This window comes from Carassius auratus, chromosome 25 (genome assembly GCF_003368295.1).
Source record: "Carassius auratus strain Wakin chromosome 25, ASM336829v1, whole genome shotgun sequence".
Classification (NCBI taxonomy): Eukaryota; Metazoa; Chordata; class Actinopteri; order Cypriniformes; family Cyprinidae; genus Carassius; species Carassius auratus.
This window is the reverse complement of record NC_039267.1, coordinates 9,628,747-9,652,047: the sequence shown is the minus strand read 5'-3', so window position 1 is coordinate 9,652,047 and position 23,301 is coordinate 9,628,747. Positions and strand designations below refer to the sequence as shown.

The 23,301-nt window shown below is 36.1% G+C and overlaps 2 protein-coding genes across 3 annotated transcripts; one reads left to right on the top strand and one right to left on the bottom strand.

Annotated features, from left to right (window-relative positions):
- The first annotated feature begins 213 nt into the window (after positions 1-213).
- On the top strand, positions 214-4,387 carry cstpp1 (centriolar satellite-associated tubulin polyglutamylase complex regulator 1). 2 transcript variants are annotated; one of them, XM_026203290.1, is made up of 9 exons: positions 214-564; positions 700-802; positions 995-1,125; positions 1,242-1,326; positions 1,423-1,508; positions 2,005-2,200; positions 2,876-2,985; positions 3,799-3,862; positions 4,033-4,387. In XM_026203290.1, the coding sequence occupies exons 1-9, from the start codon at positions 516-518 to the stop codon at positions 4,196-4,198; spliced, it is 990 nt and encodes a 329-aa protein (XP_026059075.1). In that variant the 5' UTR covers positions 214-515; the 3' UTR covers positions 4,199-4,387. The 2 variants fall into 2 exon arrangements, with proteins under 2 accessions (XP_026059075.1, XP_026059076.1); XM_026203291.1 differs by having other exon boundaries at positions 215-564; positions 3,799-3,889; positions 4,033-4,168.
- A 907-nt stretch (positions 4,388-5,294) lies between these two features.
- LOC113043701 (C-Jun-amino-terminal kinase-interacting protein 1) lies at positions 5,295-22,929 on the bottom strand. The gene is given in 13 exon segments (XM_074559807.1): positions 5,295-6,635; positions 7,698-7,796; positions 8,213-8,283; positions 8,771-8,887; positions 9,016-9,119; positions 9,218-9,387; positions 10,779-10,851; positions 11,551-12,310; positions 12,312-12,553; positions 13,597-13,678; positions 17,886-18,188; positions 20,810-20,921; positions 21,871-22,929. Coding segments are annotated over 13 exon segments (2,277 nt in total). The 5' UTR covers positions 21,942-22,929; the 3' UTR covers positions 5,295-6,562.
- Between the last annotated feature and the right edge of the window lie 372 nt (positions 22,930-23,301).

Below are 23,301 nucleotides of genomic sequence, written 5' to 3'. Positions count from 1 at the left end.
AAATACTTTTATTTACAAATCCTCGTGCGCTGCGCATGCGCGGGTTTCCATAGCCGCAGCAGCATCAACAAAAACCGACGAAACACAGCCAAGCATTTTTTAAAAATAGGGCGAGACTCCACCCAGCGCTCACTTCCGTATTGTGTCACGTGCGGCTCAACCGCGTCGTCTATTGGTTGGCTTACATATCCCTGGATGAATTTGAGCGAAGATACTGAGATTCTTACATAAATACAAAATAAATGTTTCTGGACAAATCACAAATATCGATTTCCAGTGATCCTATATTTTTAAAATAAGAGAATAAATATATTCAAATTGATTAATATGATGTTTACCTGCAATTTTAGCTCTGAGCCCTAAGATATTGTACATATGTTGTGTCTGGCGCAGTGCAGGGTGGACACACTGACCGCTAAAGCAGCTACAGAGACTCTATACTGAATGGGTCACCAGCAGAGTCATGCACCGCATCTGCATCCCAGCTAAGACAAATCATTTAAAACCATAACACAATGAAAATGAACACGGATCGATTCAGCCTCACTGTTGACGAGTATTTAGGTAAGTCACGGTTATTATATCTAAGTGGTTGTTTTGATGGTTCATAGATTGATAAGCTGCAGCCGGTTCAAAGATAACTGCTTGACCATTTTTAACACTACTGTCATGACATGCCCTTTTCTTTTTCCTTTCCAGCTGAAACGAATGTCCTGATCTATCTCAACGATGCAGTCACACAGCTACTTGAACATAAAGAGGAATACACTCAGTTTGGTGTGGTGCGATATTTTGCAGAATAGTAAGTTGTTGCTACTTAGCACTTATAGCTATACAGCTATATAATTTTTATTTATAAATGAATAATTATAGGTTATATAAATAAAATATTATTTATTAATAAATGCTATTGTGTATATATATATATATATATATATATATATATATATATATTAATATTTTTAAATACAGATATTACCATGTTACATTACAGTTTTACCAGTGTGAAGAATGGGAATCATGTGCTCTTCAGGGAATTCAGTTACATCAAGGTGACTCCTCATAACAGAGAGTCTTTCATCCATACCTTTTGGAAATGCTTCAGACAGATTGGCAAAAATGGGGGTAAGCAGAGGCAAATGTCCCCTGCATCATTTTTTTAAGTTAAGCCATAAGCCTTTACTTTAGTTGCTTGCATTGGTAAGTTTACAGTGAACTAATTCGGCCGTTTCTTCATGCAGATCTGTTGGCGATGTCCGAATACAGTTCACTTTTACAGCTGTTGTGTCCTGACTTTCCTACTGAGATGGTACAAAATGCAGCCAGGTAGATCCATTTTAGTTTTTTTGATGTTTCCTTGATCCTTCCCTCCTTTCATATTCATATTTAACAGATTTACTTAATTATTTATTTTTTTTGTAGGATTGTCCTGATAGAAGATGCTACAGACTGTCTAATGTCATTCTCAGATTTTATTTATGCATTCCAAATCCAGTTCTTTTATGAAGGTAATACACTTTATAACATAATTTAATATAATATAACACTATATGAAGCTGCAATTATAACTGTAATAATAAGCTGTATTTTTCAAATTTTTTACTTTGGTAGAATTGAGGTTCTTCAAGTTTTGAGTCACAGAACCTACTTTATAAAAAAAAAAAAAAGACAATTTAAGTGAATTCAGATAAAATTACATATTGAAAAAAAGAAGAAAAAAAAAACAGTGTGACCACTTAAAGTAATCGTTTTTTTCTTATACAGTCAACTAAAATGAAGGGTAAAATCTTGAGGTTGAAAAAGTAGATTCAGGTGTTATCAGTCAAGCACCCAATCACAAAAGCACTGGTGATATTTAAAGGTTCGGCTAACAACAAAAGCTGCTCTGACCTTGAGAGTTTAACTGCGGTTGTAACAAAAGACCAGTGACATCATCAAGCATTTCTATGGTTACCGAGGCTCCGTCTTTCATCGGAATGATCTCATCCTCATTCAATTTCACAGAGTTTGTGGAGAGTGTGTCTGTGATCTACCAGGACCTGCTGTCGGGGAAGAGCCCAAACACTGTCATAGTCCCGACCTCCACCTCGGTGGAGCAGATATCCAGCGCAGCCAGCGAGGAGCCAGACGCTCAAGAAGGCGTAGACTCCTCCATCTTTTGTGAATGTATAGAGGGTCTTTGTGAGAGGTTTAAACACAAGTAAGACAAAAGTTAACTTATTCATGTAAACTTGTTCATGTCATTTAGTTACCAATTATTTTTTGTTATACATTTTATTTTATATATATATATTATTATTTTTTTTTTTATATATAATACATTTTTTCATATTTAAAATAATTTCAAAAGTTATTTTATTACTTTAGAATTTGCTATTTAATTTTTTTATAATATTCAATTTATATGTAAAGCTGCAGTCTGTAACATTTAGCACTGCAGTGGTTAACAAACAAAACTGCGTACGTCTTGTGGAAGAACATTGTAGCCGGAGCTACTTCTGTCTGTTTATGTGCATAATGAATCACGCATGTACTGAGCTACTCCACAACGGTACCTACCCAAACCATTCTAAAATAGTCCAAATATAAACACTTATTATAGGTGTACCATAGTGATTCAGGACAAGCCTAGTACACGGTTTGGAAAATGGATTCATGGTATACTCGCTTATTATAAATTCTTATTACATTTGGACACAAAATAGTTACAGACTGCAGCTTTAAATATATATTTAAATTACATATGAATAATTGCATCTATATTTATAATTATAAAAGAATGCTAATGCTTATACTTTTGTTTATCACTTAATGTAATAGGACCCATTATAGCCATCTTTACCACTAGAATATGAAAGTAATTTCATTTTGCCAGGTTTCCTTCCACTGTTGCCATTAAGGAGATCTTAGAGAGCAGTCAGCGAGTGTCTTTCTATGGCTTCCTGATGGCCTTGGCCAAACATGAGGGAGTAAACCAAGACATCGGTGAGCACTGGATGATGCTTAAAGGGGTCATATAATGTGATTTCAAGTTTTCCTTTCTCTTTGGAGTGTTACAAGCTGATTGCACCAGAAGTTGCACAGACTAAAATCTCAAAACCAAAGACATATTCTTTATCAAAGTTAAGGCTCTGCCACGCCCCCCTAAAACGGCTCATTTAAACGAGCCCCCAAATGTCTACGTCACTATGTGGAAATATTTGCGTAATGCCACTAGATGTTCTGTGTATGAGAGAGAGAGAGAGAGAGAGAGAGAGAGAGACAGGGTCACACAGTGGAGTCAGCTGTCTTAACCGTCCGTGGCTTGTGTACTGCAAACACATATGAGCTTCATCAATGTGTCTGTCATACGACTCTGTTTCTCTTTCTGGCTTGAACTGATGGTACAACTAAGGACATTTTTAACGGTTTTTACATTTATTTTGAAAGATGAAGCTCGCGATTATGGAAAGGGGCATTACATTTCCGACTAGAGCTTGAGGTGTTCGGCCAATCACAGTGCACTGGGTCAGTTGACCAATCAGAACAGACTGTGCTTGTCAGAGGGAGGGACTTTATAGAAAACAATGCATTTGAGAGAAGCGGGGCATAGAGGACCTACAATAATGTACATTATTTGCAAAATAATGTGATTTTGAACATTAAAGCATGTCATCTTATTAAGTTACACTGAATACACAAAATAATGATTATTAAAAAGCATCATATGACTCCTTTAAATGTATTTCTGAATACTTGTAACTTGTATCAATTTGAAATATACACTTAATGCTTTATCTTGTGCCATTTATTAATCAGGTGCTCTTCCCAATAAATCGGACCTGCTGATTGATCCCGAGATGGACCAGGAACTAGAGAGACTGTGAGAGAGACGGACTTGCTTCAAAGAGTATATTACAGTCACTTGCTGGTTAACTATAAACCATCTGTTATTTTAAGACAGAGAGTTTGCTAACAGTCTTTTTTATATTTAATACATTTATTAAAGCTAATGTACTAGCATTTGACAGCATGTTTCTGTGATTCTTCCAGCATAGCTCAAGTTGCCATTAGCCCTACATCCAATAGCAGCAGCAGCGCTGTGGGACAGAAGGAAATGTCCAAGAAGGCCTCACCACGCAAGTCCCTACACCAACGCAAGAGGATCGAAATGGAGAGCGACGGTTCTACGGAGGAGACCGACTCGTCTGAGAATTAACATGCACAGACCTGCTTGTTACTATCTTTAGACAACTGTTATTGCCGGTTCATTCGTTTAATTAGAAAAGTGGCATTTCAGTAGTGCTGATGCATGTCTGTATTCACTACTTTCTAGTTCTGTGGGTGTCTCTGTAACCCAACTACTTCCGTTGCTCAATCTAAAATAAATAAATAAATTGAACAGCCATATTATCTGAAATGACAATTATTTTATATTAACTTCTTGTTTATATGACCGTTGCATAAAATAAATATTCAGTAGTAGAGTAATTGATCTGTGATGAACTTAACCCAAAGAATATCATATTTGAGTACAATAAGATATATATATAAATTTAGTTTAACTAAATAAACATAAGATCAGTAATATATATATATAATTTATTTACAATAAATGTTGTCTTTTTGAACATTTTTATCACTGATCATTTTTTTAAGCAGCAAATCAGTGAATTAGAATGATTTCTGAAGGATCATGTGACACTGAAGACTCGAGTAATGATGCTGAAAATTCAGTTTTGCAACACAGGAATAAATCACATTTGAAAACATTATTAAAATACAAAACAAAACAAAGACAATTTAAAAACAACAACAACAAAACTTACTGACCACAAACATTTGAACAGTAGTTTATATAAAAATCTTTTGTTTGTGTGTATACACACACGCGCACACACACACACACACTTTTAATAATTACACACCAGGACAATATATTTACAAATAGGATTTAACTTTATGGGTTCCACAGAAGACATATGATCATTCAAAAAAATAAAAAATAAATAAATAATGTACAGTGATACATGAAATAGGCACAACTTGTGATTTTGTAGGATCGGTTCGCACATATTTTTTGCACACACAAATGGTCCTATTAACTGAATACCACCTTTCAAAATGGCCTTACCAAGCAAAACATCATTAAACTAAAACCATTTGGCCTGTTGATCTATTCAATGAAAACAATGAAAACTTGTTTAGTGAATATTGCATATTAGGTAAGCACATGCTGTGAGGATGTGCCATTTTGAAAGGACTGGTGAAGATGGGTACATTTTAGGCCTAGGCTTTAAAACCTTTTTCTTTTCTTTTTTTTTTTTTTTTTTTTTAAATTGAGAAAGCACAACTTTTTTTATAACCAGACAGCTGTATTCCTCAGCACCATAGTGTCCTATCTGTATATATTTTCAAGTGCCAGAGTAATATATTTTATGATTTTTCCATAAGATATCTTATATAATATGTAAAAAGAAAAGAAAATTTTTTGGTTTTCACAGCTACATACGTCAGGGATACTGAGATTGAAGGTGAATGCTAATAAACCCAGACTACTCTCTGTTTGACAGAGCAGCATACGGGAATATAAGCACACATAAACATTAAATTTGAGAACCAAACGGAGCATGGATGCCATATTGTATTTGTGAGACTTTGTAGTGCGCAACTGACTGAAGATAAACAGCAGCAATTAGACTACCCTATTTAACATACAACACTTGAAATTGTGGCACAGCAATGCTCTGGATCACGCTTTCATAACCTTAGGTTTCAAAGTGGTGCTTACCATCCTTTCAAAATGATGTGAGAAATGTTGGAGAGTGGTTTTTAACCTGGGGTTTCGCAAAGTGGGACAGATGGACAGACTGGGCTGAATTCAATTACATGGTTCACTTCCATTCTGAGTGAAGAAGGACTTGGCCTAGTAAAGCTTTGGTTTCAGATAAACGTTGATATTTTATCCAGTCTAGCTTTAAAGTAACTGTTCTGAATGTTTTTGCGACTTTGGAGCCCCCTACTGTTAAAAGAGCGAGATTCGCTGTCGTAATTACAGTCAACACCGGTACGCGCGCATTTGTTGCTGCAATAAAGCAATCCGCCCATTTAGCGGTATTTCGTATCCGCGTTTGTGAGGAGCGCGGGAAAAAACAGAAACCATTTGCCTCAGATTAAGTGAGCCATCTGGAAGATTTTGAAACTGATATTTCAAGGTAAAAAAAACTTACAGCTGTTTTAAGATCTCCTTTCCGTCTTATGTTGTTTCATCCATCATTAATGCATCAAACATTGTGCTTCGAAATAATTCAAAACCAAACTTCGCACAAATGATTTTTAAAAGTCACATCAAACATTTTTTGTTCGTTTTGTTATTAAACTTAGTAAGGCTTTACACCAGTCAGTAATACTCGAGTTGTACAATGTGAAAGTATTTGTTTTCGGTTTTTCGATTTTAACATTTGTCTAAAATAGACATCAACATTATATCATCAACATAACACGTTACAAAGAGGCTCAAAACCACCATCATGCGACACCTCATATAGTATGTGATAATGGAAAAAAATGAATAGACTGAAGATCATTCAAGGAAGATGTCTTCTGTCGGACAGGAATATTCCATATGTTCTTTGTAGAATTGCTGAAAAGCTTTCCTGTAAAAACAACATTTTTTTAATATATATATATATATATATATATATATATATATATATATATATATATATATATATTCATATCTATATTATATACACTAAAGTCATTTTAATAGCATTTTGGGAAGTTCTAGATGTGATTTTTAGAAGTAGAATGAGTTTTGCTTTTATTTGTGCCTTCAAAAACTTTACGGGGAGTTGATTTTTAACGATAACTTATAAACTTTTAAAGAGAGACCTACTTTAAGCTGTGTTGTTGTTAATCGCTGGTATACACTTTTGTTAAAGCCATCAGCCTGTATAATTTTAAAAAGTTTCTTAATCATCTTTGACAGCAGAATTCCTGTTGAAAAACTAGATTACCCATGATTCTTCAGAGAATCTCCACCAATCAGAGATCAGGGTCAAATGGCACCAAAAGTAGTACACAGACTTCCTGTGCTCTCAAACTACTTCTCTTCATATGAAGTCAAACATTTTGAAATCAATACTTTTCTCTATTGTTTTTCATTTGATTGTCATTCATAAAGCTTCATGGGATTGTAGTTCATTCTCCTCACTAAGGCCACATAGTCTTGCCCCTTTTGTTTTTGGTCCAATTTTTTCAATACTTCTTGGCTTCAAATCAAAGTTTGTAACGATGTGATTCACCTTGTTAACTGGCTGGTTTAGTTCAATTCACTCTGTGAAAATTTAAAACTGGAAAGGCACTGTTGCACTCTATTCTCTTTCAACAGAAATATTCTACTATTCTAATCCAATTAGCAAAAAGATTCTCACAAAATGAAAATTAACATTTTGTGGTCCTTAGTTCATATCTGTTAGCCCTGAGATTATCTGTATGTTAGTTAGCATACAACTAAAAACAGATTTTTGGCAATAGATAAAAAGTAAAAGTAAAAATCTCTCTTGAAAATGGACAATAAAATTATTACGTAATTACATTTTTGTAAAGTTAAATTTGTCTAATCAAATGGCTTAAGATGATATGCCCTGGAACAAACTAGCTAATAAATATATGTATACTACTGTTACTGTATATGTGACTAAAGAACAGCTCACCCTATAGATTCAGCCAGTTTCGTGGTTGTATCATCTGAGAAGAACACATGACAGGCAAATTTCTGGCATGCTGGATGTTTCGTTATTATTCCAAAATACCTGAAAAACAAATGACAGAGTATTATTGACTGTCAAGAATGTGGCTTTATTTTTGTTTTTGTATGCTCTCTTTTTCCCAGTAGGGAGCATTGTACATGGGTAAAATTTGAGAGAAAAAAAAGTTGTTATGATATTGACAGCTTTAAATAAGTGACCACAAAATCTCAGTCCCAAATTAAGAATTTTATTCTTCTAAATGTATTAATACTCATTAAGAATCTATTCATCAAAGACCCCTGAGAACAGGTCTAGAAAAATATTAGGCAGCACAACTGTTTTCAACATTTATTTAATATATTTTATAATTTAATTTAACCCCTAAATCACTTATTTTCACTTGAGAACTAGTTGAAATTAACAGAAAGGACCTAATAACAGCATTTTGAGAGAAAGCATGATTTTCTGTTCAAACTCACTTCTTGTTCCTCGGATGGCACCCACAGAAGGAGATGTTTTTCAACTGAAAAAAGTGAAAGCACTTCTCACCCTGTAAAATATGGAAAGAAAGACTGAGTGGTCTAATCAGATGCAGGGATTGAACACATTAGTGTAAGCTGCCTGCAGCCACATGATGTCAGTGCGGTGCGAGGTGGTCTTAGTATGTGTGCTTAACTCCTGATGCCTGTGGTTTACATCACTGAGCACACTCACAGGGGCTTAAGGGGCGAGATCCCCCAACATTATGGCTACAGATTACCATTCGGTCTTAAGACGCTTCATTGCATAACTGTGGGACTGAATATGTTGCGTCACAGAGCACAGTTGAGTGAAAGAGCCTTATGGTGGCAACATCTAGCCTTGAGTTCAAATGTAAATTTTTATTAATTCAATTGACACCCTCAAGCCTTGTTGAATTACTTCCATAAATTATAAAATAACTTTTTTTTTGTTTGAGATTTGAAACGGTACTGCATTGCAGGAATGACCCTTGTGCTTATTTTTTATTTTTTTAAAGAAGAATGCAGTATACAAACCCTTCCAGAAGTCTGACAGTCATCTTGAACAATGATTTTCACTCCTTTTGTGTTGATTTCCAGAATGCAAGGTGAAGGGGGGCTAAACTGCATTGTTGTTCGTCTGTTTGATGCTATCTGTTGGAATAATCAGATTGCATATGAACATCAGATTAAATATGAACAACATCATGTCATTGTAGTTGTTATGTAAATATATACGGAAATTCAAGGCAGAATTATAATGTAAAAATTGATTTGTATACCTTTTGCATGGCGGCACAAAGCACATCATTCCCTTTGTGATACGGCACTTGAACAGAACCAAGGAATTTTACCCAGAATTTGTCCATCCAGTCACTTTTGACCTCTGAATAAATCACAGCAGACAGAAAAGGTCATTATTTTTCATTGCACAAGAAACAGAAGCTCAGATACTTAAAATACTATAGCAAAGCCAAGATTTACCTTTAACAAGTTCATCCTTTGTCACCTTGACAGCATAAAACGCAGGGAAGATGCCTCTGGATCCAGTCCGCATGTTGTAGGCCTCGCACCATAGATCCTCGGCCTGCGCCTCAACCAATAAGGGGTCGTCCGCCTCCATCTCCAGCTCATCATCATGGCGAGGAACAAACCTGTAAACAAGCCAAAATTAAAAATGCTCAGGTCAAATCTCCAAAAAAGTGGTTCAGGGTACCATCCATGAGTAGAGTGTCTCTGAACAAACTATATATTTGTATAGTAAGATATGTCTTAGTACTCAGGTTATGTTTTTTTTAAGGTATCGTCTGGCTTCACTATTGTTTGTATTTAGGTGAATTTCACAAAATAGAATGTAGACTTTTTTAGGACAGTTACAAACCCGATTCCAAAAAAGTTGGGACACTGTACAAATTGTGAATAAAAACAGAATGCAATCATGTGGAAGTTTCAAATTTCAATATTTAATTCAGAATACAACATAGATGAGATATCAAATGTTTAAACTGAGAAAATGTATAATTTTAAGGGGAAATTTAGTTGATGTTAAATTTCCTGCCATCAACACATCTCAAAAAAGTTGGGACAAGGCCATGTTTACCACTGTGTGGCATCCCCTTTTCTTTTTATAACAGTCTGCAAACGTCTGGGGACTGAGGAGACAAGTTGTTCAAGTTTAGGAATAGGAATGTTGTCCCATTCTTGTCTAATATAGGCTTATAGTTGCTCAACTGTCTTAGGTCTTCTTTGTCACATCTTCCTCTTTGTGATGCGCCAAATGTTTGTATTCCTGAGCCCATGTTGTGACTTCCATTACATTGGCATTCCTGTATGTGATGCAGTGCAGTCAAGAGCCCGAAGATCACGGGCATCCAGTATGGTTTCCCGGCCTTGACCCTTGCGCACAGAGATTGTTCCAGATTCTCTGAATTTTTGGATGATATTATACACTGCAGATGATGATAACTTCAAACTCTTTGCAATTTTTCTCTGAGAAACTCCTTTCTGATATTGCTCCACTATTTTTCGCCGCAGCATTGGGAGAATTGTTGATCTTCTGTCCATCTTGACTTCTGAGAGACACTGGCATTCTAAGAGTCTCTTTTTATACCCAATCGTGTTGCCAATTGACCTAATAAGTTGCAAATTGGTCCTCCAGCTGTTCCTTATATGTACATTTAACTTTTCCGGCCTCTTATTGCTACCTTTTCCCAACCTGTTTGGAATGCATAGCTCTCATGAAATCCAAAAAGAGCCAATATTTTGCATGCCATTTCAAAATGTCTCACTTTCAGCATTTGATATGTGATCTATATTCTATTGTGAATTAAACATAAGTTTATGAAATTTGTAAATTATTCCATTCCTTTTTTACTCACAATTTTTACAGTGTCCCAAATGTTTTGGAATCGGGTTTGTATTTTAGTTGCGATGTGACATTATTTCATTGTCTGGGATATGTTTCAATATCTCTTTTAAGTCACTTGGTTACCTGCTAGGTTTTTTTTTTTTCAATAGTGTATCAAGGATTTGATCGAATCCTTACCTGAACACTGCTCTGTGGCTCTGTTCTCTTTCCTCTCCATTAATAACACAGGAGAAGAATCCAAACTCAGCACCTGAATGGGCGAACAAATGTTCATTGTCACAACAAGAACATCTAAGGATAGAGACAAATTTGGGTGGGAACAGCTGGCTGAATTTCATCATCTTGATCCTGGCTGGTGAATGGTGGGTTTGATATTAGCTGGGGAAAATCTGTAGTTCTTGCAAAGCTTTGGCAGTTGTATTACTGAAGAAGTGCCACAAGGTTCAACCCTTGGCATTTGGCCATTCCTTCTGAGCCTTTTTCACACCGCCCTTGGCTTCATTTGGTGTATCCACTGAATATATAATGTTAACAGATGTTTAGCTTCACACAAAGAGCTAATTTTTATAAATGTATAAGCCATAATTTTTTTCTGAATTATATTGCATGTTCATGCCCTTTATAGGGCAGGTTATGAGATAAAACTGTCATCTACTGGAAGCACATGGCACTATTTGTGGTACAACTGACACTTTAAATTGATTTTGGATACATTTCTGGAAGCCAAAAACTAACCTAGGCATTGTAGACAATGGAAGTGTTTCACGCTCAAAAGTAGCCGAAATACCCCAGCAGCCTCAAGAAATGCCTAAATGCATTTTAGAGTACTAATTAAGATCTGTGCACATTTGCAACAAAACCCCATGTTAAGAAAATTATAAAAAAATGTAAAAAAATTCTAAATGAATTATTATTATTATTAAATTACAAATCAGCTCTTATTACTCACCAGAAAAACGTGACCGTCCCTTCACGAAGACGTTCATGAATTTGCGGGAACGGGGCATGTCTGAGGTGGTGTCTGTAGTAGAGTCTGCAGACAAACAGGAAGTGTCTCTCCTCATGTCCCTTCCTCCAGACTCTTCCTCCTCTTCATCCACTTCTTGATCCTCGTCGTCCTCGTCAATAGCAGACTCGTAGACGGTATTGTCACTGTCACTTTCATAACCTTTGTAGCAGTCCTTGATACTCACTAGCTCGAGCTTAGCATGTTCATCCACCACTAGGGTGTACTTAACAGAGTCATATGTCAGTCCTGAAGCATCCGTGCTGACCGCCACCGCCTTTAAGTTCCCTGTGTCCTCCTTCGCCACTTTAGGCTTGCGGGTTTCAGCCCACTTACTTGCGTCCCCTGCGTCGCTGAGGCTGACAGTCCGACATGGGGGCGTGGGTGGGTATACCTCATCCTCCTCGCTAATGGAGGGGTTCGGACAACCCGCCGATGGGTAGTAGTGAGGGGGAGGAAGCTCCGTGTCCGAACTAATGGACATGCGGTTGCTGTCGCTGCTCTGGGACAGATATGGACGCTCTTGTTCACCGTTGACTGGCGTGAGGTGGATCTCCTCTGTTGCATTTCCTTCTGAAATGTGATAGTCCTTGTTTTTGTCGACCAGCTGGTCACACGTACCTTCATTCTCCGCAGGATACTGCTCTTGGTCCCGATAGCCAATGAAGGTGTGATACCGGGCTTTTTCCTTGCAAATGGTTTGGGATATCAAGGACACCCTCTATCAGGGTCACTTCCGTGGATTTTTCCCTCATGACCTTCTGCGTGAGGGGTGCCACCAGATTGGGGTTGTTCAAAGACTCAGTCAACTTGTCCTTCTTCTTGGTGTGAAAGGCAGAGGCTTTGTTCGTGGAGGAGGCAGGGCCCCGTGGTTTGGTGTCCGCCTTGGCCTGAACTTTGTCCCCATCGGTCAGGCTAACCTGCTCAGGTTTGGCTGCCGGATCTCCTGTTTCACACACACAGAAGATTATACATTAGGCAATAAGCCTAGTGGAGAAAAACATCTAAAGAAGATTATGTAAAAATGTCAGTCAATGCTATAGTTAAAGTCTTGCAAAATGCTAAGTTTCACTCTGCACAAGACGTAATCAATCTTGATTACTTTTAAATTAATATAGAAGGTGAATATATGATATATGGTATAAAATATAGGGTTGAAGTGCGTAATTTTGTCAATCGAAGAAAGTTACCAGCAAATAATATGAGATTAAAGCACCAAATGTATAAATGTAAAATGTATTCTCATCCATATAGTGATGTAGATTCTAGTGAAACACATTATCAAAAAAGAAAATATTGTAGGGCAGAGAATTATTTCAATCCATCGCTTGGATGGTGGCAGATCTTAATTGGAGAAGTTTGACACCAGGAAAACATCCAGTTATGACATTTTGATTAAGAATTGCAACGCAATACTGTAGGTGAAAAAAACGAGAAAGTCAAACATTCATGAATTATTCACAATAAGATCAAAAACTTGGGTTTGTAAAATAGATAGTGTGAATTTTCATTTAATACAGCATTTAGGGAGGTGCTAAAGCTTAAATATGCCAAATGCAAATTTCCCATCATCAGGGAAGCATTTAATTTAAGTATATAGTGGACCCATCCAAATTGGGAGAAAGCTGTAGTATTTAAACTCATAAATGTATTTCAACAAAAATGAAATTAGCTTTACAGAATTTAAGGCATTTTTCATACTTAGAGAGTCCGACGCAAATTAAATCTGATGAACTCTATCAGTAGTAGTAGTAGATTGATGAAAATCACATTAAGTTAATTACAACACACAAACACACTTTCAATCCATGGATGCGAAATACTACAAAAACACCGAACAACAATACACCCACAGCTTGTATTTCTTTCATTTATGGCAGTTCCTCTAATGCATAGTGGTGATTATGAAAAATGTCTTGTTTGTAAAATTCAAGTCCCAGCAATTTTTCAGACAGGTTCATTTGTTTAGTGTGCATGGCCACTACTCACCCTTAATGTGTGGTGATGAAGAGTGGGTTTTCTTTTCTTTCCTCCGTTCTTTCTCACCAAAGGAATTGTTATTTATTGTGTCCTGCAATCAAAGTAAAATGAACGAGCGACAGATTTTAATATACAAAATGCTGAGATTTAGACCAATATTGTTGAAATTAACATTTAAAAAAAAAAAATACTTTGGTATAACTAAATATGAAAAAAAAAACTGACACGTGTACATCCCTCCATCTTAGATAAATCATGTGGTTTCTTCAGCATTACTCATTGTCACCACAGCTTTTATATAGTGAAACAGAAACTGTATTTGACAACAATCCATAAAAAGGAGCGAGTTACAGGAAGAGCAATCTGACTGATAGATTTAGTGCTCTTTACTGATGCTGACTCACCATTTGACCACGCTGCTATAATGCACCTTTAGCACTGACACTCCTATGTTGCCATAGCAATGCGCCCATCCTTGATGCAGGAATTGGCATGCGTGAGAGAGTGTCAGTGTGTGCGCAAGTGTGGGGGTAGATGGGAACACAGTAGTGTTCGTGACGGAGTAGGAAGACACAGATGGCTAATATGATGCTCTTATTTACTGACACTAAAAATGGTATGAGGAAAGAAACCAGATGGGAGAAACTCATTCCCCACAGTTCATTGCTATCTAGTTTATTAATCAGAGTCTGTTTTGGTCTATAACTGTATCAGATTAGAAACTAAGTAATCTTTATCTCTAAAGGAAAAAAAAAAAGTGACATTGAATTTTGAGAAAGACACCTCAAAGAGCTGACAGTTATATATACTGTTATCTATACACAGTTATCTACATACTAATGTTATCATAATATTATAAATAGCGTTATCTGTATTCTAATGTACTCCTAAAAATTCCTAAAGCAGATTTAAAATACATATTTATGGTTGTAAAATATTGATGATTTATCCTGCACTTCAGTTTTTCGTCCAATGAGAAGCTTTCTAGTGTCTATAAAGGTAATAACATAACTTAATAATATAAAAAAGGTCATAGTCTATTTTTTTTTTAAATGACTACTTCTGCCAAAACATACATAGCTTCAGTAGAAAATGTCAAAAAAAAAAGTTAATTCATTTAATCAGGTCTTTAAACCAAACAAAATGGCAGTACGTTTTAATGTTATTTACAATCTTTCAACAAAATAAAAATAACTATTTTGTTAATAACTAATATTTAAAAAATAACCAATAACTAAATAACTAGCACATCTAAAACGACCTATATTTTTGGATGCCATCCAGTTCCATTCAGGTATGCCATGAAGCTTAAAAAATTCTGTTTCCTCGTAAAAACAAGTCTTTACATTTTTAACGGTTGAATATCCCATTTCACTTAAAAACGTGTCAGATTATAGTAGTAGAAATATGTTGTCAATAGTGTTTCACATTGATCCTGAGGGTTTCAGCCAACACCCAGGCCTCTAGCTTGCTAAAATATTTCTGTCACAACATAGATATTTTTAGAGTAGACTTCTCACGGTTTTACTTGTATTACCCAATAACTCTGTTCACTTTCTGTAGAAAAGCTCTTTGTTAATTCCTCAAATGCCCTTTGAGCCCAGCGGCTGTGCCAATGCTGCAGACGTAGAGAGATTCAACAAGCCAAGATTATGAGATTAAAGACAGGGAAGCACATTTACAGTCGTCCACCATCTTCTCTGGTTGTAAAATGTTCTGCCGACCTGGATACGATTCAGTGTGCTCAAATATTCAAGCAAAGATACTGAGATAGTTTCACACAAGCAACGATGTCAACCTCAAAATAACCAGTTGGCAAGCTGAGTTTTGCACGTCTTAATTATACAGACCATCGGTTTTAATATATCCACTGATTTGGGAATTCGGGACACTGGACTGGCCAGCACTAATGCTATAAGATGGTAAATATTGTTATGCAATTACTGCAGAACAACTGCATTGTATTAAATGTGTATTTTTAGCTCAGCACAGGTTGAAGTGCTAAACATTCTTTCATCATTTTATCATCCTCATATTATTCCAAAACCTGATTGACCTGTATTAAACCAAGAATGAGATTTGTGTTGTTGTTTGCCTTCAGATCTGGAATAAAGTACATTTTTGACACATATTTTTTTATGTATGTTATAGTGCAGCTGGAACATTCAGCAAAATATCTCCCTTTGTTTGGATTGACATGAGGGTGAGTAAATGATGACAGTATTCATTTATGCATTTAAACTGCAAAAACTGGAACACAAAACCAGTCTTAAGTCACTGGGGTATATTTTTAGCATTAGCCAACAAAAAAAACCAAAAAAAAAAAAAAAACATTGTATGTGTCAAAATTATGTTTGTTTTATGCCAAAAATCATTAGGACATTTAGCAAAGATCATATTCCATGAAGATATTTTGTAAATTTCCTACTGTAAAACTGATTAGTAATATGCATTAAGAATTCATTCAGACAACTTCAAAAGGTGATTTTCTTAGTATTTAGATTTTTTTTTTTAAAAATTGACACTTAGGACTGGTTTTGTGGTCCAGGGTCACATATAACCATTATATCTAGAATATTTATGATTATAAATGTCTTTTGATCAAATTCGGGGCAATATTGGAAATTACAGCAAACCGCATAAACAAATCCTTTTGCACAGAAAATGAAAAAAAAAAGGTAATTTTAAGTTCAGAACAGTCTGAGATTGAAGTCTTTTCAGTAAATCAGTCCTGGGCCATTACTTAAATCATTTGGTTTCCTCAGCCTCATTACCCATGATGCACTTCAAAATTCAGAGAGAGAGGACTCTCGAAGACTAAAGTAATATCAGTGTGTGTATATATATATATATATATATATATATATATATATATATATATATACATATATATATGCATATATACATATATATATGCATATATACATATATATACACATATATACATATATATACACATATATACATATATATATATATATATATATATATATATATACATACAATACATATACATAACATATACATATACATACATATATATATATATATATACACATACATATACATATATATATACATATACATATACATATACATATACATATACATATACATATATACATATACATATACACACATATATATATATATATATATACACACACACAATTTTTTCTGTTTTTGTTTAGTAATATTGGTATTTCAACTTATTTCAGTCAAGGCAGTATTTACATTTTTTATGTACCGGTAATATTTATTTTATTTTAGCTTCATTTCAATTACCACAAACTATTTTTTATAGTTTTACTTTGATTTAAAAATAACAACACTAGGTTAGATTATGTGCAGTAATAATAAAGTAAAACAATATATTTTAACACGTTTATAATGTCTGTAATTATCATTATTGACATGTAAAAGTGTATTTTGGAAAATATTATAAATTGGAAAATGTATTATTAAGGTCAACCAATTTTTGAGGCAAACTGTAGTTAATTAAATAACTCAAAACAGTAATAAAACACCTCATTTTAGTGCTTCAGAAATGCATAATGGAGATCAGGGTTAAGTTGTTAAATAAAATTCCAGTATCACCATATTTCTGAACATCATAAAACTACTCTCACAAATGTCAAGTCAGAATATGTTGCTTTTCCATTGGGGAATGTTGTCACACAATGCCTTTTTCCAGGACACTTTTATGTTGGAAATGTTAACAAATGTAGCCTAGAAATACTCCAAGGAATAAAAACTGTGACAACATGCCCCAGTCTCTTCTAACATGATGCATAGATCAACAAGTTATCTAGAGTAGCTACCCCAAAAATGTCAATCACAACGCATTCAAAAACAGCGCCACATATTACATTTTGTTCAAACTGGCAAATTAAAGTGTGGCCCCCTGCTGTTTGACCCTCACAGGTCAACAGTAACGATCCACTCACGCTCTCTCTTGTCGGATTGCATTACGCACAGAGGGCGAACAGCAGTGATTCATAGCAGGTGGGCCGAGCGGGAGCTCACAAACAGGAAACGTCATCACCGCAGCATCACCGGCCGGGAGTATCAAAGAAACCCGAGTGCTACATGCCACCGATTTGCATACACACTGAAAAATACACGCCATCCCTCAAGGGGAACGGCTCCAGATGACATTACTGCTCGAGATCCGGTTTGTGCAGTATGGAAATCATCACTTTTACTGTTAAACAATTTCTAATCCCTGTCCACCTGCCTCGGACGTAATCGCAAGCCTCTTAAAGACCGTAGGCCGCTGCCAAAACTGTCCATCTCACCTGAGTCCTTGGCACTTGGGGGAAAAGATTCAGGGTGGTGGGTCTCTTGGGCCGGTATGTATCCATGGTGATGTCAGGGATGAAATCCTTTAGCTGAGGCTGAGTGACAGGCGGCCCTGCACCCTGCTCTTCCTTGTGGTTGTCATCGACGGCATCAACCGGCCGCCTCTCGTTCTCCTCTTCCTCCAAGATTCCTCCCTCTGCATCAATCAGGTCCAAGTGGAGCATCTCCGTCTGCAGCTCCAGCACCCCCCTCCTCTGGCCGCTCCTCGGCGTGCCATTGGTCGGCTGAGTCATGTGATCCTGGGAAGAGCAGGCAGCAGAGCTTTAGAGGCGAGAGCAAAGGAGCTGCAGTCAGACACAGCCGGCCAATCAGAGCGCGGTGATGACATCAGCCTGTGGCTCCCTTCCTGGCTGCTGTAAGGAAAGCTAATTCAATCCCAGAGAACAATGAGGCGTGTCACGCGACATAAGCTAAATAAACACACCCAGAGATGCCGAGGAGAGAGATTATAACATGTTTAATTACGCTAAACTGCCTTATTGTCTTTAAACGCAGCTCTTCTTGCCATAAACACCATGTCATTGTTTATCACATTAAACATTACATTATAAGGCTGGGAAATAAAAAATGAAGGATTTTAGATATAACATAATGATATCCATGCTAAACAGTTAGATGTTATTGAACGTTTTATAAATTCTGTCAAAGCCAATTACGCTTAACCTCTTTGTCTTTCAACACATTTCTTATAATGCTAATCACTGCATTATAAGGGTATGTGAAATGTTAAAAGAGGAATTTTTATTTTAGTCAGATATGAAAATCAAGACATTAACTGCCTGCTTGTCTTGAACTTCTGATGCTAATTATCACAAATATTAGTTTTGAAATCATAAATGAGAGACTTTTTAGTTGTCAATGATCAAGTTGAACCATTGGATGTGACTGAATATAACTTCTCACTGTGTCAAAGCCAATTATGCTATGCAATGCTAACTTAATTATCTATTTATACAGCTTTCCTTAGCATAAACACTTATGTTATGATGCTAATAGTGACGTAAAAAAATGTTGTGAAATCATAAACTAGGGATTTTTGTTCAATCACACTGTCCAATTGTGCTTTATTGCCTTAAAATGCACCTTTTCTATGCATAAACATTTATGCTATGATAATAACTATTGCATAAAAAGATGCTGTGAAATCATACATGAGGGTTTTTAAGTTTAAGTTGTGAAATGATGATATCCATGATAAAAAGTCTAATGCGATTGGCATTAACACAATTTATAACATTCAGTTACGCTTAACTGCATTGATGTCTGTAAACAGTTTTTCATAACATGAAAATGTATGTTAGCATGCGCATGATAAAAAAAAAAAAAAAGGCTGAGAAATTATGAGGGATTTTGCTCGTTTAAATGCTTAGACGATGACATCCAAGATAAACAGATGTGATTGACTTTGACATCTCCCCTCAGTGTTCATGTCTAATGCTAATTGACTGCTATGCTAACTGGTGTGACCTCACTCACTCATAGTCATATGAATACTGATATACTCAATCTCTACATATATTTGAACTGTGATACATGGAAACTGAAGATGTGCCTTTGACCTAGAAATCTATTTTTGCTGTGGGGTAAACAGCTCACCAAGCTCAGCACCGTCAGATGATTCCTCATTCAGCTCCAGACTGTGTCTCATGGAAAGATAAGTGACTGTTTGGTTTTAGGGTGGAGATATGGTATATATAAACCACACAAACGTTTTACTTTGTGATGGGGAGCGCCCATTGATGGCTGCTGTTTTTGAATTAAGATAACTGTGATTACTTTACTAACAGTAATTATACTCTTGAAATACATTTTAATTAAGGGAGGACACAAGGGAGGTTAAAAATGTAAGGGGTAGATCATGCAAAAGTTAACGTTTTGGTCATTATTTACTCACCATCATAGTTTTAAACCTGTTTGACATTGTTTTGATCATAAAAGGAAATGTTTTGAAGAATGTCCAAGCTGCTCTTTTATACACACTGAGAGCCTAACATTATCTTTTGTTTTTCAAAGTTAAATTAATAAATCAATAAATCAAATGTTAAGTGTAACATTTGACTCCTGAACTAGTCGAAGGTAGTGAGCTGTAAATTCATAGCAGGATTTTAGCCCACTGGAGATTAGCTACAGGCTCAGAGCAGATGTTAATTAACCCATATAGGCATGTACAGGTGGTGCTTTGGCACACCTCCCAAAAATCAGAGTAAACCCTGACACCAAAATACATATTCAACCAAATGTGTGCAAATAAATAAAGTAGTGAAAATCACATAGAAATGTATTGCTTAAATATACAAATATAAATATATATATACAAATATATATATATATAAATATATATATATATATATATATATATATATATATATATATATATATATATATATATATTCTTTCTTAGAAAATAGGTACAAAATCAGTCACAGGGCAGTATCTTTTTAAAAAGTACTACTATGTACCATTTATGTGCTATAATATGAACTTTTTTTTTTGTAAAAGATTTATTGTTGGCGATTTATACCTCTTATTTAGATAGGACAGTAGGTCAACAGGAAGCAAAGTGGGTGAGAGAGCAGGGGTGGGATCGGGACAGGTCCACTAACTCGGGACACCCAAAGCACAACATTGTCAGTGTACTGCCCACAAGGCCATCAGCGCTGACTAATATTCACTTTTAAATAACAAATATGCTCCCTTTAGAGGTACATAAGGTACATTTTGAAAAGGTAGGTACCACCCCAGTGGCAACTTTTGTATCTCTTATCTGAGAATGTATGAAAATATATTGGTTTACCAAATTCCAGCTTATGAAAACAGACTAAAGTCTATACAGTAAGTGTATTTGAGGGTACAGACTTACTTTAGAATTGAGGTCGAGCTGGCTGAGAGTGATTCCGTTCTCATCTGTGATTTCTGTCACTTCTGACAGGTCGTCATCCTCGTATTCATTCAGACTGATATCGTGGGTTAACCTGTAAAGCGCCAGCACACCCACGCAGACAGGGACACACACACTACGTCATCTCTCCACAATCATACACAGAGAGAGGGCAAGGCTCTCCTGCTCATCTGATAACTTCACAACTACTGCAATGCTGTAAACTTCTAGGCCTATATGTAAAAAAAAAAAAAAAAAAAAAGTTTCTTTTAGTCATTTAATGTAATCCCGCAGGTATCAGTTGGAAATTCTGCTAACTTTTAGTTTATAATTTACATTTATTTAATAAACCTTTATATAAATTTATATTCATATACAAACAAATTTACATAAAAGAAATAAAATTACGGACTTGATCAAATGTTACATTCAGAATTAAGTTACACGTATGAAAATCTTGTCAGAAAGCACAAGCAAAAACAAACAACTCTTCGGTTTAATTTTTCCTCCTAAATGCTCATTTAACACATTGTATGAACTTGTTTAATGACAGTATTATTTATTCTACCTAATGTTTAGAAATAAAGTTGTTTTTAAGCAGTCTTACCCACTATCTGCAAGCTAGCCGTTTACTGACAATCAGACTTACTAATTTCACAATACTTCCTGTTTATATACCTGCAATTGTGCAGCCGCCCACATTTCTAGATAAGATGAACAAGACAATTTAACATGATAATGAATTCGGTCAACCCAGTGAACCTAGCGTAACTATAAACGTCTTTTTGCACATTACAGTCGGTACTTTTGATTATGATTTAGTACCATGTAAAAGACAGCAAATGAAGCCTTATTTTAGATCAGAAACACTATATACTCATTAACTTACAAAACCTTCAGTTTTATCCATAACCCTATATCGGTTTCCTACGTGCACACCAAACTACCTATTGGACTATTTCAGAGAACACAAGCAGATCCAAGGTCAGTTAAGTGCAGCGTAAAAAGGCAGTGTAGGGGACACAGCTGCATCACTACTGTACCATTTCTCCCACTGTTCCTCCATCCAGCTGTCCCCATCCTCTCTTGAGTCCATGGCCAGGCTGAGCACCATCTGCGGGGCAGGGCGGGGTGCCACCGGACCCTTCTTGGCTGGGGGGGGGGATGGGTGGAATCGATGGAGTCGACAATTATGACACTATTTTTTATCCACCACAAGTCCAGCACTCCATACAGAAATGTCCTCCACGAGGGTCCACAGGGGGTTACATCAGCCACGGGAAGCCATAGTGGAGGTCTTCACTTCCCCTGGAAACCATCCTACTGTACACCCCTGACACTCCTTGCTCTGCGTGTGTCCTTCAATGGAGCCATTAAAGTCAGCAGTGGATGAGTGTGGGGGAGAGATAGAGAAAGAGAGAGAGCGAGAGACAGAGAGAGAGAGAAAGAGAGAGAGAGGCTAAAAGAGTCTGCCACCCCAGTGATTGATGGTCCAGATCAATGCGGCTCAAGTTGCCACCTCCACACAAGTGCAGGCTTGTTCGGCGAAGAGATGCCTGCTGGGAATCGATGGCATTGATAACAGATGAAAATATCTGGAAGGCTGTCTGTGATTTGTACTGTATCATTAAAGTTCATGAGGAACTCCTCCTAAACCCCATTCATTAGATTCAGATCTCCTTGCATTTCATTAATGGAAACACAAATGTGTTATTAACAGATCCTACATGCGTCTTCTTTTATTTTACATTGTGTGGTGGGGTGATTGTAGATAACGTGTTATTGACTCGGAGGAGATCCGTTTCATTGCGGGACTCTGCAGAAGATGGAGGATGAAGAAAAAGAAACGGGCAAAGAGGCAGAGATAAGAGTCTCTCCATGGTCATTATGCTCTATAAGAGCAGACATTAGCTGACCTGGGCAGGAGCTGAGAGCTCTTCTCTCATTAGCGCAGCTCCCACAGGACGCCATTCACATCAGCTCTGCACACAGCAGCTCTATTGCATTACTACAATGCCAGTAGGAGATAAACACCAGCACACTACTGGATGCTGAGCAGTTCACTCAGATGTGCACTGAAGGCACACCGTTATAAGACATATTAGAAAATCATAGATGTCATTCCTATCATTCATTCATTCATTTAAAAAAAAAAAGAAAAAAAAAAAAGAAAAAAAAATAAGAAATAATAATCTTGTTAAAAAAAAAAAACAATAACATAAGAAAAAAAAACCTTCCCAGACAGTATAATAATAATAATAATAATAATAATAATAATAATAATAATAATAAAAGAAAGAACGGACAAACAAAAAGAATATGATAGAACACAGAACATAAAAAAAAAAAAAAACTCAAAACACACCAAAACAGAACAAAGAAATAAAACTGAAAGGTCAACAAAAAGTCCAAAACACAACACAAAGAGAGGAGAGAGAGAGAAAGAGAGAGAGAGAGAGAGAGAGAGAGAGAGA